The following is a 15780-nucleotide window of genomic DNA, read 5'->3' as shown; positions in this document are numbered from 1 at the left end:
TTGAGCTGAATTTTTCTCCATAAACTCATCCCTTTTGAGTAGAAGTACTATTATTCACATGATATGCAAATTTATTCTCTAATCTGTGAAGTTAAAGTACAGAACTGTATAATCTGCTAGCTAAAGGGGGGTGCTGAATCAGCTAACAATCCCTAATCATAAAATCATAGAATCACAGGACTGGAAGGGACCTCGAAAGGTCATCAAGTCCAGCCCCCCGCCCTCAAGGCAGGACCAAGCTTCATCTACACCATCCCTGACAGATGTCTATCTAACCTGTTCTTAAATATCTCCAGAGAGGGAGATTCCACCACCTCACTTGGCAATTTATTCCAATATTTGACCACCCTGACAGTTAGGAATTTTTTCCTAATGTCCAATCTAAACCTCCCTTGCTGCACTTTAAGCCCATTACTCCTTGTCCTGTCCTCAGAAACCAAGAGGAACAAATTTTCTCCTTCCTCCTTGTGACACCCCTTTAGATATTTGAAAACCACTATCATGTCCCCCCTTAATCTTCTTTTTTCCAAACTAAACAAGCCCAGTTCATGAAGCCTGGCTTCATAGGTCATGTTCTCTAGACCTTTAATCATTCTTGTCGCTCTTCTCTGTACCCTTTCCAATTTCTCCACATCTTTCTTGAAATGTGGCGCCCAAAACTGGACACAGTATTCCAGCTGAGGCCTAACTAGTGCAGAGTAGAGCGTCACAGGAAAAATGATCGTCACAGGAAAAAAAGAACTGAATGTGGTGGTGGTAATTAGCTAGGACTGAGCAATATCACCCAATAATATATTAGTACTAGTCAGACAAATCTGTGGCTTGTGAAAATTCATGGTGCCCCTTCAAACCCCTGTTAAACTCAGAGCATTGCAGACCACTGACCACAGCCTCAGTTACATTCATCCTTTCTTCTTTAATCTCATCTTTCATCTGGGGGTCTCAAGTTATCCGTGAAAGGATATTATTTTTACACTTTATTCTATCTGAGAAGTACTTTCTTTGCATTAAGAGATGAGTTTTTTGATCAAGCCTATGGGAGCTCGGTGCCCAAATCCCATTGCAAATCAGTAGAAACTGGGTAACTAAAGAACTTTTGCAAATCCCATCTTAAATGGATAGGCGTGTCTGAGTAGTGGGAAGGCCGATTATATTTGTGCTTTTAATACAAAATTTTGAAATGGAATGCCAGACTTAGCCTTTTGAAATTCTCTAGTCGCTAGTTTCCTGCCCCTAGTATAAAGTAGTACAGTTTACACTAGTTGCCTTTAAAACTGTGGCAATTGTGTCTAACATAATGAAGTTATCTTAAATAGGACTGTTAAGGTGGCAGTTAATAGGGGACTGAGGTAGCATTATATGCAGCCAGCAAACTTTTAAGGGTGACCATTGTATTTATAGACAAGGAGACAACACAAAATTCTGTTAGCCCAGATGGAGCTGGAAGGGTGGAGAGGCTATCCATAGCCAGAGTAAAGAAATAGGCTTCCTTTAGTTCTAGTCTAAACAGAAAATCAAGGCTTCCTGTAGCCAGAGTCAACATAGGATATAGTAAGGCTCCCTATATACTGTACTGCAGGGAGCAATCTTACACTGGCAGGGGGGTATGCTAGATGGCCTAAGCAGCATTTTCCATCTCATGTTTTTATAATTCAGAGTGAACACGGAAACTCTTCTCTCTCCTTCAGAATCCTTCTCTGGCTTCCAGTCTGCTATATTTGTGGGGTATTCAGTGTTCTCACACTGCTCCATGGATCCAGATAACATAACCATCCTTGAGCAGCCAGTTCATCAAGTGGTTCCACTCTTCTGTAATCCAGCCAGGTTTCATAGAGGTGGGTGACACCTCTTGTCACCTCAGCAAAAGAAATGCTTGGAATTCTTTGTTTTGCTGGTGTAACGGCTTAGCAAAGATGCAGAATGGGCCTTGCGTGGTTCACAGGCAGAAGCTTTAGAAGCTGCACTAAAGGGAATTCATTGGAAGTTATGCAAAACTTTTTTTGGCAGTAGCCACCCTAATATATAGATAATGTAAACCATATTTCAGTGTGTATTAAAAGCAGAGTCTTCTGAATATATTTCCAGTATAATATATGGATATTTAGCTATGCTATTCCATTTATTTCAAAAGCCATTAGTCATAGAGTTTATGGCCAGAAGAGACCACCAGATCACCCAGTCTGACCTCCTGTATATCACAGGCCACCAATACCACACCATACACACACATTACGTCCAGCAACCAAAATTGGACCTAAGCATTAAAGCCTGCAAGAGACTAAATCATTATGTGTACCACAGCCAGAGAAAAGGAGAGCTCAAACTGCATGAGTCTCCGAGGCACTAGCAATGACAGGGAGCTGATTAAGAGACATATACCCAGTAGAGATGTAAAATCCCATTTAATCAGTGAACCAGTGAAACATTATGCTTAACCCATTAACCACTTAAACAGAGGGGGTAGAGCAGTAGGCCCAGCTCCCCCTGCTGTGGATGGGTGTTGCTCCAGCCAGGCTGGAGTGCCCCCCGCCTACAATGAGGTAGGCTGCTCCAGTCAGATTAACCATAACCAGTAAGCACCAGTGAGATTAATCTTAGTTATGCTTCAAGTAAGAGAATAGTGTAGCTGAAGTCCACATATTTAGATCTACTTACTGCAGTGTCTTCACTTTGCTGTGTTGACAGGAGAGCTTCTCCTATATACTTCTCTTATGCTTCTTGGGGAGATGGAGTACACAAATAAGAACATAAGAATGGCCATATTGGGTCAGACCAAAGGTCCATCTAGCCCAGTATCCTGTCTGCCAACAGTGGCCAATGCCAAATGCTCCAGAGGGAGGGAAGAACAACAGGTAATCCTCATGTGATCCCTCTCCTGTCACCCATTTTCAGGCAACAGAGGCTAGGGACATTCCTATTTATTCTCGCTAAAAGCCATTGATGGACCTAACCTCCAGGAATCTATCTAGCTCTTTTTTGAACCCTATTAAAGTTCTAGTCTACACCACATCCTCTGGCAAGGAGTTCCACAGGTTGGTTGTGCAATGAGTGAAGAAAAACTTCCTTTTTGTTGTTTAAAACCTGGTGCCTATTAATTTAATTTGGTGACCCCTAGTTCTTATATTGTAGAAATACGTAAATAACTTTCCTCTAGTCACTTTTTCCACCCCAGTCATGATTTTATAGAGCTCTATCATCTCCCCCCCTTCATCTCCTCTTTTCTAAGCTGAAAAGTCCACGTCTTTAATCTTTCTTCATATGGGTCCCGTTCCAAATCTCTAATCATTTTTGTTGCCCTTTTCTGAACCTTTTCCAATGCCAATTTTTTTTTTGAGATGAGGTGACCACATCCGTACACAGTATTCAAGATGTGAGCGAACCATGGTTTTATATAGAGGCAATAAGATATTCTCTGTGCTCTCCCATTGATTTAGTATGTTTTCCCCAGCCCCGGTAAATTGACATTCACTGCATCGATTGCAGTAGTGCCAATCTACCAGAAAGTGTAAGCATATTTTAATAGTTATAATAGTCTTTAATAAAGTGGAGTCACTTGATTTAAGAACTGTTCTAAATGATATTGAAATTATATCCATTCATTCTTATGTGTATTCAGTTTTGCCCTGTTAGAATGTAATACCATGATATACAGTATAGCAACCTTTTAAAATAATTTATTTACATTAGTATTTGACAGCTACTATTGAAATGTTGTCCACTTACTATGGACAGTTTATTTAATGCTATTTTCCAGGCCTCCCTTGTGCCTACAGAAACAAAAAACACTAATCTTAACTGACATAGAGGACAAGGTCAACTATCCTCCCTGATATGATAAACACCTCTTCATCGAGCCAAAGATTTATTGTTTTGTACAGTGAACTCACATTGAAGTGACCAGCTGCCTCAAACTGCCATGGGCATTTCTGAAAATAAATGTTTGGTCTCTCTGCCAATTGGCATCCTTTAGGGCTAGCATCTAAGGACATGGAGCTATTGATGTGGCACCTTCTAATGGTGAGATTGACCATACTATTTGTAGCAGCTGTTGAATGTTAGGATAGCACAAGGATGGGCTGATACATCTTTATTCTGCCGTCCCTCCTCCCCCCCAGGAACTGATTTGCTGTGAAGAGATCTCTTTTGCATTGTACATGTACCTAAAACTGCAATCAAAGTCTCCCCTCTGAAAAATGCAGATAAGCTGAGACATGAGCGTAGGCCCACCAATGGAGAGGCCCAGAGATTCAAAAGAGACCAGGGCTCCAGCCACCGCCCTTCGAATTGCCACTGGGGCACCACTGTGGCATGCTCTGGGCAATTATGAGGGTTGCCAGAGAAGGGAGGGGGGCAGCTTGCTTCAGTTGGTGCTGAAAGACTGCTGCCCCCAGCTCCATCTCCTTCTCCCTGAGGCCCCACTCCTTCCAGAAGCATGGAGCTGTCCCCTTTCCCCAGACCAGGGGGTGGGCAAGGCTGTCGGCCCAACGTCATGAGTATGACGGAGAGCAAACGGACAGTATGAGCATTACAACACATTAAATATATGCTCATTTCAAAAATAAGTGTGTTTAATCAAGCTTAATTGTCTTAGGAAAAACTATTGTCATTTTCATAGCAAACATTGCGCTGTGGATCTTGGTTAAGTAAGCTGCTATGTTTGGTAGATCAGAAAGATCAATTTTTTTGTACATATAGAAAACTTCGAAATATCGATCTAGTTAATTTAGTAAGCCCACTGCTCTGTAGATATGTACAAGTGTTTTATATACAGGCTGATTCTGGACAGCATTTAGAGTAACCAATTTTGTTGGATGGAAATAAGGGAAAATATATGAAAAACAAGAAGCAATGCCTTATTTTAAAGGGACATTCCAGGGAAACACCATTTAATGCATATCATATATTTTGCAATGAGCATAAGCTTCAGTTCAATGTTCAGCATGGTACTTAGGATATGTCTGCCCTACACAGCTCTTTCATCAACATAGCTGTGTCACTAGAAGTTTGACAGTGTAAAAATGCTGTTCGTGGGCACCAACTTCCATCCCCTACAAGTGAGGGCGGGTTTGCTTTACACTAGTACTTGTCACTGGGTGAGGAAGGCAGTTAAGTACCTGTGAACAATAAAAGCTTTGTCACTCAGTTGCCATAATATCAGTTTTAATACCTCTGAGTTATAGTCACCCTGTAGTGCTATGGCCCCTACAGCAGCCCAAGAAAGGCCCTCTGGTTTATGTAAGGGGCTACGTCTAGACTGGCATGATTTTCCACAAATCACTTTTTGCGGAAAAGCTTCCGTGCCAATCTAGATGCGCTTTTGCGCAAAAAAGCCCAGATCGCCATTTTCGCGATCGGGGCTTTTTTGCGCAAAACAAATCTGAGCTGTCTACACTGGCCCTTTTGTGCAAAAGTTTTGCACAAAAGGACTTTTGCCCGAACGGGAGCAGCATAGTATTTCCACAAGAAGCACTGATTTCAGACAGTTGGAAGTCAGTGTTCTTGCGGAAATTCAAGCGGCCAGTGTAGATAGCTGGCAAGTTTTTCTGCAAAAGCAGCTGTTTTTGCGGAAAAACTTGCCAGTCTAGACGCAGCCAGGGTGTATCTACACAGCAGCACCATTTCAGAATAACAGCCGTTATTTCAAAATAACAATGCGAGTGGCTACACAGTAATTCTGTTATTTTGAAATAATTTTGAAATAACTGATGGCTTATTTTGAAATCTGTAAACCTCATTCCATGAAGAACAATGCTTATTCCGAAACAGCTATTTTAGAATAGCAATAGCGTTGACGCTCCCCTGCTGCTATTTCGAAATAGCTCCTCCCCAGAGCCATTCAGAGTAATTACTCCCCAGTGCTTCTTGGGGTTCTAGTTCGAGGTAACACATCCACATTAGGGAAGCCTATCTTGGACTAATTTTGAGGCTTCCCTGGAGTGTAGACGTGATATTTTGAAATAAACTATTTTGGAAAAAAAAATCTGAAATAGCTTATTTTAAAATAAGCATGCTGTGTTGACATACCCTAAGGGAAAAGGAGAGCACAACAATCTTCTGAAACTACCATAGCCACCTGTGCTGTGAGCCTCACAGAGGCTCATCACAGAATCTCATCCCAGGCACCAGGGAGTCAGGATTTTACTTTATTTGATCAACATTATAAACTGAACCTGATACCTCACTTCAGTGATTCAATTTTTCCTTGTACAAAGATGAGGAAAAAGGATAAAAATAGAGCCACATGCCTTTGGCCTCCTACTCATTTTTTTCTCCACTCGAAATGAGTTTTAGTTGACTTAACCTGTATACAAGTCTAATTTTCTTTAACAGAGAGTTACATTCTTCTTTGAAATTGAAGAGATAAAGACTAATAATAATGATGGGATGAAAAAAAATGTAAGTTGAATAATTTTGCCTTTACAATGGCATGGAAGATGTGTATATTTTTCTGTATTGACAAATGGAATGCACCAGGAATGTTACCAGGAATGTTACCAGGAATTGACAAATGAACATGGAGAAGTAAGGCAGGACCATTCTACATTATGCAGACAGAGTCTTGTTAGCAAATAAATGAATACCAAAGCATACAATAAAGAACTTTACCCATAAAGAACTTTACCTATCCCACATTGCAAGCACAGCTCAGTATCTGAGAAAAACTTAACAAAGTAAGAATGAAACTAAATGGTTGTGTAGCTGACATACCATACCTGGCATACTATACCAGTGTTGTTCCAGCAAATTTACAAGCTGGAGATAAACACAATTTGCAGAAATCTGTGAAGGGTCTATTCAAAGTTTATTCATTGAAAGCTCTTGAGAGTTTGAAGATTGGGGATTCTGAAAATAATTCTACATTTCATATTAGTGTGAATATATGTGGCCAAAAATAATACATCAAGGAGGACATAAAGTCCTATGCAAAGGAAAAGGGTTAAAATGGAGTGAACAACAAAAATATAGAATGACCTATGCTTTTTTGAAGAGGGTGACCTAAGAACGTACAAAGCAGGTCTGAATTGTTAAACGAAGCCCTTGCTTTCACCAACATATGAATGCAGCTTTAAATGTAGTAGTAGTGGATTAGCAGATGGGAGGTGGCATGCATATGTTCAGATCTTAAATCATTCATGGATTGATATACTGCAGACTAGGAACAAACAAACAATTTCTCCTTTTTTCTTAAATGATTGTAAAAGAAAAATCAACTTCAGCCTACACTGTGCATTAGCTATTAGAGAAACGATTATGCAAGAGAAGGAGGTAATAGCTTGCAAACCAATTCTGCCTCCCCCATTCATGTGCAATACTTTACTCCTCAGTAATCGCAGAGTAATTAGCAGTGAAAAGTACTAATCAATGTGAGTATGGGTGACATCATATGACCCATTGTGATCAATATACTTTTTGGATTGACTGTTATTCAATAATTTTATAATCACCCTCACATATTTTCCTGAGTAGATTTCTAATGATCAAAGACATATCATTAAGGTAGATAGTGGTTCATTTAAAAAAACCAATCACAATATATATTAAAATAATAAATGTAACTGCTAAATAGAGTAAGAATATGAGCTCTAGTCTACATTGCCATTGCAGTTACCATTATGTTTTAGCTGAGGAAGTGAGTTGTAGCTCACAAAAGCTTATGCTCTAATATCCTAATAAATTTGTTAGTCTTTAAAGTGCCACCTGACTCCTCGTTTTTTTTTCTTTTGTATATTTATTTGGAAAGGGATGTGTTGGTTAATGTTCCAGAAATCTGTAATGTAAATACTACCTACCTTGTAAATCCAGAGATACTACTGCTGTGTCATCCTCTAATCCTTCAATCACCTCACATTTATATCGCCCATAATCCTCCAGTGTTATATCTATTATTACAAGAGAAGCATCATTTTCACTGCTTTTTTTCAGAAACACCCTGCCCTGGTAGTTTCCGTAACTCTTTTGGTGGAGTCCCATTGCAACAAAGACGTCAACTTCCTTGAGGTAATCAGAGGTGAGTTTGGTCCACTTGATCCGGATTTTTCCTGAGCCAGCTGATGCATGTTCACGGTAAAATTTACATGGTAGTGTGATGTTGCCACCCCTATGTGAGAAGACTTTTGTTTGTTCTGATTCCACAAGTAGGCGGGGTCCATTTTCTGATAGAATTTGAAAAAACAAAATGAACAAATAAGAACAACCATTAGTCTGAATTCTAGCTTTCACAAAATGGGATACAGGCTACATGCAGTAGTAAACATTCACTATTTGATACAATCAGTTCTGCATAATCACTCTCCTAGAGCTGTGTTCTACTATACAGTAGGTATTTAGTACCAGGCTTGCTATACTAGTTTTATCCTTGACAATAAATATTTGCAACTTGAAAGGAGAGGGCACTTCTAATGTAATAGTTGCTTCATTGATGAACAGGCTACTATACATACGTGATAAATTAGCCTTAGTAAGTAAATTACTGATTTCATCGCCTTACATAGGGCTATATGATGATCCAGCAAATGCATGAATAATGTGGTGTAAATGGGTGCAAGGTTTCATTGTAGCAGATACAGTAGTTTATGGGCTCACTACTCTCCTTCCAACACTGGTGGTCAGAGAATAGACAGGCAGAGGCCAGGGGAGGCGGGAGAGGAGATTAAGAAGCCCATTAGCACAGCTGAGCTAGCACCCTGGGGAAAATAGCCTATTCCAGTGTTTCTCAAAGTGGTCCGTGAAACCACTTTGAGAAACTAGTTAACTGGCTGTTCTGGATTGTTTGTTTACTAGCTCTGCAGCCACAGACCCTCATAGCTCCCATTGGCTCCGGTTTGCTGTTTGCAGCCAAGGGGAGACATGGTGAATGGCGAATCGGAGCCAATGGGAGCTGCGAGGCTCTGTGGCTGTGGAGCCAGTAAATAAACAGTCCAGAGTGGCCAGTAGCAGGTTTCTCAAAGTGGTTTTGCAGACCACTTTGAGAAACACTGGCCTATGCCAAGTATAGAGAGGGTCAGATTTTTCCTTTGAGCAAAGAAAGGATTACAAAGGACAAAAGACTCTTGTCACCACTGTTCAGCACAGAGTTAAGCTCCCATGACTCCAGAGTTGCCTAGGATAAGCAGGGGGAAGGGGGAGGTAAGAAAAACAAAATATATTCGAATTTTCAGCCCTACAGAAATGGTCTTGCGCTTGTACACAGCATTGTTAAGACTCCTATTAGAATATTGTTTGCAGTATTGTTTTAGATGTGTTGATCCCAAAATATGAGCTGCATAAGATAGGGAAGGTAATATTTTTATTGGATCAGCTTCTATTGGACAAGCTCCCAAGGGCCACAGAGCTATTCTTCAGCACATTACCTTACCCATCTTATCTCACTAGAATATTGTATCCAGCAGGCTGGCTGAGGCGGAAGGAGGTTAAAGGGGGAGGGGAGGGAGAGGAGGAAGAGACAAAAGAGAAGGTTACCAAGGGACCCAGTGATTCATACTTCTTGTGCCTTGCAGAGTAATCTGATACCAAAGATAATGTTAATATCCTAACTAATATTCTTATCCTCTGCTATATGGTCAGTACTAGGTTGAAAGAAATTTGCTGGGCAGGATTTTCAATGAAATAATTCCAGGTACTGGCCCTACCAAAGGGATAAAACATTTATCTCATCAGATAAGCAGAAGCTCAGCTGCTACCAGGTAGACTTTATTTCAATCATTTGATCACAGAAATAGGAATGGGCATTAGGGTTGCCAGATGCCTGGTTTTGAATCAGACAGTCCAGTATTTAAGCTTTCTGTTTGGGAAACAAATTGAGAAAATATAAATGAGAAAATTTATATTTTCTAAATAATATGTAATGTAGATTGTGAAGTAATGTCAAGTGTGTCCAGTATTTTTGTTGAAATCATCTGGCAACCCTAATAGGAATAAATCATCATTTCCTTCATTTTAGACTGATCCAGAAGGAGACTCTCACAGTACCAATACTATAAAATTTGCAGAACAACTTACTGGAGCCTTTTCAAATCAATTCTTGAGAGAGGAATATTTAAAAGAAGAAATTCCTTTCTATGAAAAAGTAGGTTGCAATATCTGAACTTGTTACAAAATCATACTAATTCACTTGGGTTATTTAACAGGACTGTGCTTATCTGCAGTAGCTTGCTTGTGGACATCTGCCTTTCTATCAATTGTACAAGATTGAACAGTCTGTAATAGTTTTGTCTTCTCTTCCATGTTTAGATATTACTTCTGCTTCTCTCTTCTCTCCAAAAGTTAGGAACTGCCCCCTTTTGGCTGAGTCATACACTTTTTGATAAATAAATGAAGAAGGAACCAGATGATGCAATAATGGATGTTACCATGGGCATGAGGAATATATACCAATTTGGTTCCCTCCAGTGAAAATGAATCCTGCTTTTTCAAATGAAGGAGAAGTTCTGACCACAAAAGCTCTTGACAAAAGGGAAAAGTAAAAATGGCTTGTAGAGAACTTGCTACCAGAGGGAAAGGGGTGGCTGTTGCACCTATTCTCATGCTCATGCTGGCTGGCCTCTTGCTGTTTCATCTCAAAGCCAAGTAGTAAGAGCTTCCATGAAGGCTGATCTGCACAACTTAACATTGTCTTGACAAGAGTTTAAGCTGCCTGTTGTAGCTTACTACCCAAACCCTGCCCCTCCCACAATTAATTATATTCAAAGTGTATATTGGTTGAACAAAGGGACTACCAACAAGAGCATTGGATGGTGTAGAAGAGGAAACATGTCTCTTACGGTAGGTCTATACTAAAGCAGGCATTGGTATAATTTCCAGCTCAGGTAGATTTAAGGGTAGCTCAGATTGAACTACCAGTTTAAAAACTGAAATGTAGCCAAGATTGTGCCCGCAGCAGGATGGGCCACTTGCTCCTACTATGATCCTGTCAAAGACCTTAGGTAAGAAATTATACTTTTGCCTTCTCACCAATTCTGTGTCTGTCATACAAGTCATACTCTGGTTCCCGTCATTGCTATCATTATGCATACACCTCCCATTGACTTCAGTGGGATTTCTAGGTACTGTAGATGGCTAGCAGTCTGATTTATTAATGCACTGCCAGGTCTTTCCGTTTAACTACACCTGCTGGGTTATTCACTACATTAGCCCAAATTTTGCCTTCCAATTTACATTAATAGCTTTTGATGGCTCCCACTGGCTTCTGCATATAAGAATAATATTTAGCCTATTATGACTAATGGCACATCAGCTTTGGGAAATGATGGGAATACTGCAGGGCTGGCGGCAAGAATCTGGACAGTATGTAGACACCATCCATGCTGCTAGTGGCAGCCTTTGTCAAATGGTCTTTGTCAGATTTTATCCATCAAAATTTATTCAGAATGTAATGGTTGTAATGCCACTCAACACGGTAGGTAGGCACAGGCCAGAGTTGAAGGGAAGAACTTACAGTCCAATGACAAAAAATGTGCATAGTGGAAGAAAATATAATTTTAAGAATTTCTCTTTCAGCTATCATGAGTGTATTTTGTCAGATGGATTCTCTTTACTGCTCGCATTATCTGTAGAAATCCTTCAGCTTCCAGATGCTTTTTACTCTCACTAGTAAAATATCCATGAAGTAATTAGCTTGACTTGATTCCTTCTTTCAACAGCTTTGCTGTTCTGTTACATAATTTGAACATACTTGGGGAATAGATACTAATAAAACTACATGTAAGCAGTAAGTACATGTAAGTAGTAAAGAATCTGCAGTAATGAAAAAAATTAACAAAACATCAGGAAGAGTTACTTAAGAAAATATCTCTTTTTTGTTTTTGTTTTTGCTCGTTTTTGTTTTAGTTAGATTTGTTACTCTGTTTTTGTTTTCTGCAAATGCTAAAAACCTCTTTAAATTTATTGTCGGGGCAAAACAAGCTTTTTTGTTCTTTGGCTCAAACGCCAACTACACTTCATTTGTACTATATGAGAAACATGAACAAGTTATATTTTTCCAGCTTAAAATTTGTCAGCAAAAATTATTTTCCACATAATTTTTGAAAGTATTTGTGCCAGATTGGGCCTCTGACACACAATATCTCATTATCTAGTTGTAGAGATGCCAGACAAATCTGGGATAAGTGTTTCAGTCACCAGTACTGTGACACTATGTACCTCAGAGTAGCACCCTGAAACTCACATATTTACTCTTGCCATGTAATTATGTTAGGTTTGTACAAACCATGCCTTGTGAGGGATCATTTTAAAAATCTTGATCAGCTGATTATTATCCTGTTGGATTGTGCATGCTAGTATTGGATGTGAAATTATGAAGTTTTGCTTTGTATTCTGCTTCTGAAAAATGAAATGAGGTTCGGATCACACACAACTAGCTTTTCAGGTACAACAGTGGAGTAGCCAGATAGAAGTTTATGGCTCATCAATACTCATTAGGCTACGTCTACACTGGCCCCTTTTACAAAAGGGGCATGCTAATTTTAAACTTCATAATAGGGAAATCCGCGGGGGATTTAAATATCCCCCGCGGGATTTAAATAAAGATGTCCGCCGCTTTTTTCCGGCTTGGGGAAAAGCCGGAAAAAAGTGTCTAGACTGGCCCGATCCTCCGGAGTAAAGCCCTACTTCAAAGTAGGAATAAGAGATCCTCCGGAAAAGGGCTTTATTCCGGAGGATCGGGCCAGTCTAGGCGCTTTTTTCTGGCTTTTCCCCAAGCCGGAAAAAAGCGGCGGACATCTTTATTTAAATCCCGCGGGGGATATTTAAATCCCCCGCGGATTTCCCTATTACGAAGTTTAAAATTAGCATGCCCCTTTCGTAAAAGGGGCCAGTGTAGACGTAGCCATAAAGGAAAGACTCCACTATCTTGGGCTGCCCTATAGCCTAGACCAGGGCTGGGCAAAATATGCTCTGTGGGCTTCATCCAGTCACAGAAATGCCAAATCTGGCCCACGAGAGCCTCAGCCAGCACTCTGCCTGCCCTGCCACCACTCGGCACTCAGGCTATGTCTACACTGCAATTTTTTTGAGGAAGAGGATATGCAAATGGTGAACTCATTTGCATATCTTCTTCCAATTCTTTTTGCGGACGAGGTTTTGCCACTAAAAATGGCCCATGTAGACGTGGCCATTTGTTGGGAAAAAACAACAACCCTTTTTTGCAAGATCCTGTAAACCTCAATTTTTGAGGAATAAGGACTCTTGCGAAAAAGGGTTTTTTCTGACAAATGGCCATATCTACATGGGGCTTTTTAGCCGCAAAACCTCTTTTGCAAAAAGAATCGGAAAAAGATATGCAAATGAGAGCTCCATTTGCATATCCTCTTCCGCAAAAAAACCCGCAGTGTAGACATAGCCTCAGTAAAGCTGGCTGTGGATCCATGTGCATCTCTGAATGCTGAAAGCCAGGGGAAGAGGTTTCTCACGCTACTCCCATCCCCAGTAGCTCCCATTGGCCAGTTTCCAGCCAATAGCAAATACCTGTTTGCAGGACAGGCAATGTGTCATGGACTGTGAAATCTAGTCTCCTGCCATGAAATTTGTTCTTTTGTGTGCTTTTAGCCTATACTAAGCAGATTTTGTTGGGAAGACCAGCATTTCAAAACAAACAAACAAACTGGGGGTCCTGATCCAAAAGGAAGGTTTGGGGGGTTGTGGTATTGCCACCCTTACCTCTGCTCTGCTTTCAGAGCTGGGTGGCTGGAGAGTGGTGGCTCTTGGTTGGGTGCTCAGCTCTGAAGGCTGTGCCATCATCAGCAATACAGGCAGTCCCAGGGTTACGTACAAGATAGGGACTGTAGGTTTGTTCTTAAGTTGAATCTGTATGTAAGTCGGAACTGACGTCCAGATTCAGCCGCTGCTGAAACTGATCAGTTTCAACAGCGGCTGAATCTGGACGCCAGTTCTGACTTACATACAGATTCAACTTAAGAACCCCAGGCATCCCCAAGTCAGCTGCTGCTGAAACTGATCAGCGGCCGATTCCAGGAAGCCCGGGGCAGGGGCTTCCTGTAGTCAGCCACGGGTCAGTTTCAGCAGCGGCTGACTTGGGGACGCCTGGGGCAGAGCAGCTGGGGTGCTGCTGGGTTGGTCCAGGAGCACCGCCGCTCCTCGGCGCTACTGGACCAACCCAGCAGCACCCAAGCTGCTCTGCCCCAGGCATCCTGATTCAGCCGCTGCTGAAACTGACCAGCAGTGGTTGAATCAGGATGCCTGGTGCAGAGCAGCTGAGGTGCTGCCGGGTTGGTCCAGTAGCGCCCGGAGCGGCACTACGGGACCAACCGGCAGCGCCCCAGCTGCTGTACCACAGGCGTCCGGAGCAAAGCCGTGGAGCACGGGGGCAGAGGGACAGCCCAGACGCACCGTGGCTGTCCTGCTGCCCTCGGGCTCTGCGGCTTTGCTCTGCTTTGCTCCCTGTCCCCCTGGTCTGCAAAATCATGCAGTATTTCTGCAATATCATGCCAGTCTAGATGCAGCTGATTATTTTAAACCTTTAAACCACAATACAGTATTGTGAATAGAAAGCAGATAAGCATTCAGTTCAATTACATTAAGCAAACCCAAGAAAAATGAGATAGGAATGTAGAAGAATTAACGAGGATATTCTCCTTGCTATTGATCTGTTTGAGACTTTTTGTTTTTGCCTGAGTAAGGATTGTTGGATACTCATTGGCCATAGGAGGGCAGGAATATGCCTGAGAGATCTGCTGCAGAAAGGCTACATTGGGGCCATAGGAACCTAGCTCTGAAAGTGGCCAGTATCAGATGCCTTGTAATGCTCCTCTGGCTGCCTGTAGGCCCTTACTAGCTGATCAATTTATTCTGAGTGTGCAGTGGACTCTCTGTATATAGATTAGTGGAGAAGGACATTTTGCTTATTTTTGATTAATATGTCTTTCTTTTTCCAAAGACATTAAATTTTCATGTTTGCTGTGGTGCACACCATGCTGTGGTCAGACTGTGGTGCACACCATGAAAATTTTTCTAATGTATATGTAGAGGGTGTACACTTTTTATAAAGGACAGAGAAATTATGCTTGATATTAACTTTAAAACACACTATTCAATAAAAAGCTACAGAATAGACCTAGTCAAACCAGTCCCATGTATTCTCTCCCCTGGGCTTTCTTGTTTGTTTTTAAAATCTTAGATAAATTGGATGCATATGTTAAAGTCTCCTACCACCCTCAAGCAATTAAGTTGCCAGTTAGTGCTTTAGCTGAGTCAACTTTGTTAAATGCAGAGTTGCAATTTACAGAAGTATTTCTTCTCTCTAGGGGTGTGTCTACATTGCACCCTTAGCTCAAAATAAGCTGCGCAATTTGAGCTACATAAATTGCCTAGCTTATTTTGAGATAATTTTGAAATAGCTTATTTTGTAATTTCGAAATAAACTGCTATTCTGAAACTTCCCTTAATCCTCATGGAATGAGGTTTACAGGGACGTTGGAATAGCGAGTCCATTATATTTTGAATTAACGGGCTTGTTTCAAAGACATGGAATAGCTATTTCGGGATACCAGAAGTATCCCAAAATAGCTCCACAGTTTAGATGTACCCTAATTGATATCCTGGGACTTTGACTTATGAGACTGTCAGTAGCAATTAGATGGGTTCAAAAGTTACACAAAACTGAGGTTGGGGAAAATCATAGTTTTCCTTATTTCCAGATTCTCAGAGTCCCTATGGGTATGTTTACACTAGTCCCCTAGTTCGAACTAGGGAGGCTAATGTAGGCATTCGAAGTTGCAAATCAAGCCCGGGATTTAAATATCCCGCACTTGATTTGCATCTTCCTGG

General features: G+C 41.0%; 1 protein-coding gene across 4 annotated transcripts in view; it reads right to left on the bottom strand.

Moving 5' to 3' along the window:
* Nucleotides 1-15780, bottom strand: part of HAPLN1 (hyaluronan and proteoglycan link protein 1) — an 87524-nt gene that overhangs the window by 23755 nt on the left and 47989 nt on the right. For all 4 annotated transcript variants that reach the window (XM_006124342.5, XM_006124341.5, XM_006124340.5 and 1 more), the window contains exon 3: nt 7791-8153. In XM_006124342.5, the coding sequence (XP_006124404.2) occupies nt 7791-8153 (363 nt within the window). The remainder of the gene's footprint in view (nt 1-7790; nt 8154-15780) is intronic.

Source organism: Pelodiscus sinensis, chromosome 6, assembly GCF_052426305.1.
Source record: "Pelodiscus sinensis isolate ZL-2025 chromosome 6, ASM5242630v1, whole genome shotgun sequence".
In the NCBI taxonomy this organism is placed as follows: Eukaryota; Metazoa; Chordata; order Testudines; family Trionychidae; genus Pelodiscus; species Pelodiscus sinensis.
This window is presented reverse-complemented; position numbering and strand designations above follow the sequence as displayed.